Raw genomic sequence first — 6,941 nt, 5'->3', positions numbered from 1 at the left:
AAAAAGGAATATACTTACTGTGCTTGGAACTTCTTTCAAAAATAGTTTAATGAATGATCTTTAAGAATTTTCACAGCAGGGCAGAGCCTGTGGCTCAGTCGGTAGGGCGCTGGCCCCATATGCCGAGGGTGGCGGGTTCAAACCTGGCCACGGCCAAACTGCAACCAAAAAATAGCCGGGCGTTGTGTTGGGCGCCTGTAGTCCCAGCTACTCGGGAGGCTGAGGCAAGAGAATCGCTTAAGCCCAGGAGCTGGAGGTTGCTGTGAGCTGTGTGAGGCCACGGCACTCTACCTAGGGCCATAAAGTGAGACTCTGTCTCTACAAAAAAAAAAAAAAAAGAATTTTCACAGCACACCTGAGATCCTCTCACGGCACACAGGTTGAAAATCACGAATTTAAAGCTTCATTGGAGATGCATCCCTGGGGAAGCAAGATGAGGAAAAAAGCGTGAGGCAGGGCAAAAGGAAAACAAAACTGGGTGGTACAATAGCAAGCCGGTCACAGCCTGACACCAATCACAGCTGATGGCGCAGTCACTTAGTACCTCCCCAGACAGATCACATGGAGCTGTGACTCTGTACAGTCAGCCGGGCTGGTCACTAAACAGTGACATCTCCTTGTCAGAGTCTGCAGTGACCATCCCCCCACTCACATGTCACGTGGACGTCAGGAACCAGGGCTGCAGTGACCTGGCCTGGCCAGTGCCCTGAGGCAGCTGTGTCTCCTGTCACTCGACACCACATGTGTGGCTCTCGGTCTGCAGAGTTGGTGGCAGCAGCAGAGACAGTGGCTAGGGCTTCATGGTACATAGACAGCTTGAGCTCTTACCATGGCTGCTCTGGCTGGGAGGCAAGGTGTGATGATGGAATTTTCTTAGATCTAAAACAACAGGAAACGTGTGTTTCAAAATATTTGATTCTCCGGTCGGCGGTATCCTGCAGCGTGCGTGGCTGTAAAACATGGCTAAAAGCTTACGGAGTAAGTGGAAAAGGAAGATGTGTGCTGAAAAGAGGAAAAAGAATGCCCCAAAGGAGCTCAGCAGACTTAAAAGCATTCTCAGAGTGGACAGGGACGTTCTGATGAAGGATGTTCAACAGGTAGCAACTGTGGTTGTCCCCAGACATGACCAAGAGAAAATGCAGACTGTGGTGAAGGATGAAAAAGATGACATGAAAATGGAGACTGACGTCAAGAGAAACAAGAAGACTCTTCTTGACCAGCAGGGGCAGTACCCAGTGTGGATGAACCAGAGGGAAAGAAAAAGGCTGAAGGCAAAGAGAGAGAGAAGAAAGGGGAAGAGCAAGGCAAAGGCGGCGAAGGGTTTGGCCTGGTAGACTCTGAGCAGCGTGGAGAGTGCCACAGACAGATGTCCGGTTAGAACACATACCTGGACTTCAGCGCCCAGCAAGACCAACCTGCGCTGTTTCCTTCAGTTCACACCCAGCAGGCCTCTTCAAGTTTGTTTCGGGAACTTTGAACAGAGCGTTTCTTGGATGGGTGGAAGCTGTGCTGGTTTCAGCTGGGCGTTGCCCCGCGACTGGTGTTACCAGACGTCCACAGTCTGTGGTGGTAACACAGTTGTGAGTGGTGTTCTGACAACCTGGTATCTGTAGTCAGTGAAGATAAGACAAATGATGACACTGACGAAAAAGGGTGAACTCAGCTATGTTACGTCAGTAGATCTGATTTTGTATAATTCAGAATGAAAGATACTTTGTGTGTAGAAATATATATATATATTTGATACAACCTAAGTCTTTCTCCTCTTATTCTTTTTTTGTCCTGCTCATTCCACCTTCTTCACATCCCAGCTCCAAACTGGATAAAGCATTTCTAAGATGGAGGTCAAACCAATAGGCCCCCAGGTACTAGGCCAGCAACACCCACAGGGACCAGCTCGGTCGAGGCCACACAGGGTGAGGCCTGTGGGATGTATACAGGAAGCACCCATGAGTCACAGCTGCTGGGCTCCAGCCCACCACTGTCGCCTCTTCCAATTTTTTCCAAAAGAATTTAAAGACTTGAAAGTCAGGACTTTCTACAACATCTCCTCATTTTTCATCATTGACAGCAAATAAAAATTTCTGTTTACAAATACTTTGGGCCAAACAAAACATTCACTAGCCACAAACATTATGTGTCTACCAGCCTGTGACATCTGGTCTTAAAGACACTGTATCAAACATAGAAAAACTTCATTCCCCAACCTTTGCTCTGTCTCATGATAACAGTAGCTCTCATGTTGGTACATTGCATGTGGAAGACAGTCAGTGTTATACACAGATTTCTTCATTTAATTTTGAGAACAACACTATTATATAGGAAATATTTTAGTCCCACTTGACAGATGAGGAAACTAAGTTTCAAGAAGTGTAAGCATCTGTCAGACCACTCAGCTAGTGGTTGATGTGGCTGGTGTGGTTCCTCGGCCCCTCCAGGAGCTGCATCTCCAGCAGCTTTTCAGGTTAAGACACATTTCTGCCTTCACTAACTGGCCTGGAATGCACAGCGACCCTGTCCAGCAGTAGGGGACTGGACCGTCCCTGTTTAACAGATGAAGAAACTGTGATGCAGGGCTGCAAAGTGACTGTGAGGTTGCAAGCAGGGAAGAATGGAGTCATGTTTCAAAGGCAGGGATGTGTGACTGCAGGACCAGGGTCTCCTGCTTGGAAAACTCGCCTGATTCACAGAGACTCTGAGGGTCCCTGGGTGTTGGAGGAAGACTAGGTGGAGATGGTGCCCACTGCTGTCCTTGAGAAAGTCTCCAATAGGACTTGGCGGTTCCATTTGCATTTCCCTGGGGTGTCCCTAATAGCAGGACTGGGGCTGCTTACAGAGCCCAGAGGTGTCCTGCCCCTGAATTTGCTCCCCAAGGGTGGTCAGTTCCGGGCTCCCACACTCACCACCCATGCCCTCTGAGGACTGAGCCCAGGCAGGGCAGGGACTGTGTCCTGAGCGGCTGCAAATTCTCAGGTCTATTTCTCCTAATAAAGGAAGAGATCATCTGTGACACTGTCATATAATAAGAAATATACATTTAGCTTTTTTCCCTTATAGCCCTTATTCTTCACACAGAGCTCTGAAAATCTTTGTGATGTCCTGGGTGACTTGAGCGTCAGACACAGAGCATCAGACACAACCCTCGGAACTTCCTGGGGGACAGGAGCATATTTGGTCCCAATGAGGAGACAATTGGGGAGTGTGGAAGTGATAATTGGTGGCTGGTTGTCAAGAGAGGCAACCACGTGATTGAGGGTTGAAACTTTTGGCCCCAGTCCCTGACTTCCCGGGAGAGGAGAGGGGATAAAGGTCAAGCTGATCACCAATGGCCAGTAATTTAATTAATCATACTTAGGTAATTAACCCTTTATGGAACCCCAAAGGACCCTGAAGGGTGGCACCACAAACAGGGCAGGGGAACCCCCATACCTCGTTCTCTGTGTTCTTCCATCTTATCCTGCTCTGTGATCTTTATTACATACTTTTTTTTTTCTTTTTGAGATGAGTCTCACTCTATAGCCCTGTGTAGAGTGCCCTGGAATCATCATAGCTCACAGCAACCTCAAACTCTTGGACTCAGGTGGTCCTCCTGCCTCAGTCTTCCCCATCGCTGAGACTATAGGCACTTGCCCAACACCTGGCTGGTTTTTTCTATTTTAGTAGAGACACAGTCTCAGTCTTCCTCAGGCTGGTCTTGAACTTCTAAGCTCAAACAATTCACCTTCCCTGGCCTCCCAGAGTGCTGGGAGTACAGGGGTTAGCCACCGTCCCCAGACTATTGTATCCTTTATTAATATAATAAACCAGTCAATATAAGAAAGCATTTCTCTGAGTTCTGTGAGCCATTTGAGCAAACTGTGGGAACTCCAATATGGCCAGTCGGTCAGTGTGGGTGACAGCCTGTTACCTCCAGTTAGCACCTACCATGGGGACATCTTGGGCACTGAGCCTATAGCCTGCAGGATCCTCTATAACCCAGGGTAGGTGGTGTCAGAATTGGGTTATGTGGACACACCATTGATAACTGCTTCCTGGGTGGGGGGCAGGGACCCACACACTGGCTATCAAAAGTGGTGTGTTGAGCGCTGTTGAGAGGAAAGAACGATTTCTCCTCCTCAACAAACCCATCCATTAGTAACCTTTTTTTGAGGTTACTCTTGAGACCCTTTGAAAGGTTAATGAAAGCTATTGTCTTCTTTCTTAAAATATGCATTTATGAAATCAGATGCTCTATCTGAGGTCAGAAAATCCCTGTGACAACTGGAGCCTCCCTGTGAGCCGAGGTCATTACCTCCTGACCCATCACATGCCTCTTGTTACAGGTGAGCAGTTTCCAGCCCCCAGGTGAGTCTCAGGTGACATCCTGAGTGCTGACTCACAAAGGATGCCCAATTCTTTACATTTTATTGTTTTACACAGACTAAAAACCAACACAAGCTGGCAGTAGAAAAGGAGAAGTACCAAGTTTCAGTTTAGGATGATGGAAATGTTCTGGAGATGGTGTCCTGGTTGCAGAGCAGTGCGAATGCCCCAGAACTGTACACACAAAAATGTTCAAAATGGTAAATTTTATGATATATATATATGTATATATAACCATAATAAAAAAATGAAAAAGAAAAAGAAGAGAGCCAGATAAAGAAAGGAGAAAAGAAGGAAAGAAAGAAAGAAAATACAGAGAAAGAAAGGAGGAAAAAAAGAAGAAAAGAAAGGAAGAGAGAGATAGAGAAAGAAAGAAGGAAAAATAGAGAAAGAAAGAAATGAAAAGACAACACAAGATGAGAAAAATGAAAAGAATAGAAAAAAGAAAAGAAAGCATTTTAAAGACACTAGTGCACTGGGCCTTAGGAAGGGACTAGGACATTCTGTGTCCCTCTTCTCTACTCCCTTGTGGCCTCCCCCTTGCCCTGCTCTTTCAGCATGTGCCCATGTCACTGCTGCCAAGTTTTTATTCACTCTTACAAGAGACTATCTGCCCAGGCTGGGCAGCCACATCTCAGACCCAGACATAAATTCCTTAGAGGAAGGAATGATCCCAAATTGGAGCAGAGAATTGTCTCTAGCCAGAAGGGAAGGGTCACTTAATATGATCATGATGGCCAGAGGAAGCGTCCGTAACAGGGAAGTGGAGAAGTAGACAACATGGGCAAATGCCACTGAAATGCAGCAATTAGAAGCAAAAACCAGGCCACATACAGAGCAGTACAGATAGAGCTCAACTGTGTATTGTTAAGTAGAAAAAGGAAGACACATGGGGGCAAGACATGATTGCAAGAGGGACTTTACCTAACAATTGCAATCAGTGTAACCTGGCTTATTGTACCCTCAATGAATCCCCAACAATAAAAAAAAAAGAAAAAGAAAAAGGAAGACACAGAATAATACCAGATCAGAGCTGCTGTGACCTGACCGAGCAGACGGATTTACTGGGGGGTCTTGTCAAATGCAGGCTGTCTCAGCAGGGTGGGCAGTGCTTGAGACTGCATTTCTGACAGTCCCCAGGTATCACTGCTGGTGCAGGAGCCACACTGTGAACATCTAGGCCCTAAAGCACAGCTCGGCTTGTGTGTGAATAAGGAACACGTGCCCAACACCTCTCCCTGTTTTATAAACCTCTGGTTAGGTGCCTCCTGCAGGCCATGTACCAGACACAGTATGGGGGGAGTGGGAGAGGTGGGGAGTGGGAGAGGTGGGGAGTGGGAGAGGTGAGGAGTGAAAGTGGCCTGTGGCTACAGGGAGAAAGAAACCTATAAAATATAAGAGGGCCTTTCTCCAACTCCTGTAGACGGAGAGCTGAGAGGTGTGATTAACCTGACTTGCTGGGCCCACAATGCAAAGGAGCAGAAGGGAGGGGGTAGAGGCCAGGGAACTCCAAGGAGTGGGGGGAGGGGGAGGGGAATCAGCAGCAACAAGGCAACTGGCACCTCACCTGTGAGGGGGTCTCAGTGACAGGATCTGGCAGGGATGGAGCAGAACCCCAAGCAGGGCCACTTGCACCCCCCTCCAATTCACCATGCAGCCTCCCAAGCCGGTGGCCACTCTGCAGGTTTGGCTGGACAATCCCTGTACGTTCCTGCTCTGACTCTAAGGACTAACAGAAATGATGGCCTGGCTTTCACCTGTAAGAACATAAATGCTACCCAGAAAAAAAAAAAAATCACTTTACCACAAAGACATTTGCACCAGAATGTTTATTGCAACTGAATTCACGATTTCCAAGACATGGAAACAACCCAAGTGCCCATCAAGCCATGAATAGATTAACCAATTGTGGTATATGTATACCATGGACTAGTATTCAGCCATAAGAAAACATGGAGACTTTACATCTTTTGTGTTTACCTGGATGTCATTTAAACACATTCTTAGTAAAGTATCTCAAGAATGGGGGAGGTGTCTCCAATGTACTCAATAGTAATATGAAACCAAATAGATAAACAACTACACACCCACATGAGAGAAAAACACAAGTATAATCTAGGGAGGGGGAGGGAAGAGACAAGAGAGGGGATGGGGGAGGCAGGGGGGAGTGGTGGGATGTCACCTAACATATGCAATGTGAGGGGGCTCAGCAGGCCCCCAGATGAAGGGCTCAACTACAACTTGAACTTTACCTTACAAATGAAAATAATGTAACCTAAACATTTGCACCCTCATATTAATCTAAAATAAAAAATAGAGAGATGGGCAAATGTGGTGACATTTGAAATCCATTGCCTTGCATTTCCCACACAATGGCATTCTCCATCTGTCCAGGATATAGGAAAAGGATTTGCTGAGATGTATTTTAACAATTTGTTTCATATGCACAATGAGAGAAAGAAAACACAATCAAATCAACCTCAGTAATACAAGAGGCTAATGAGCAAATCCATCAAATTCCATTCCCCAGAATTCTGTGATCAAGAAGAGGCTGAAGGCCCACAGACAGTGATGCTGAC

The 6,941-nt window shown here is 46.7% G+C and overlaps 1 protein-coding gene across 1 annotated transcript; it reads left to right on the top strand.

Moving 5' to 3' along the window:
* Window positions 1-943: 943 nt before the first annotated feature.
* On the top strand, window positions 944-1,540 carry LOC128579133 (protein LLP homolog). Its single transcript, XM_053581382.1, has one exon. It carries the CDS (start codon window positions 960-962, stop codon window positions 1,332-1,334), a length of 375 nt encoding a protein of 124 aa, XP_053437357.1. The 5' UTR covers window positions 944-959; the 3' UTR covers window positions 1,335-1,540.
* The last annotated feature ends 5,401 nt before the right edge of the window (window positions 1,541-6,941 follow it).

This window comes from Nycticebus coucang, chromosome Y (genome assembly GCF_027406575.1).
Source record: "Nycticebus coucang isolate mNycCou1 chromosome Y, mNycCou1.pri, whole genome shotgun sequence".
Lineage (NCBI taxonomy): Eukaryota > Metazoa > Chordata > Mammalia > Primates > Lorisidae > Nycticebus > Nycticebus coucang.
Note: the sequence above shows the minus strand (reverse complement) of the source record. Positions and strands in the feature narration are given on the sequence as shown.

Coding starts and splice junctions, on each gene's coding strand:
- LOC128579133 (XM_053581382.1), top strand. CDS start 960: ATGGCTAAAAGCTTACGGAGTAAGTGGAAAAGGAAGATGTGTGCTGAA.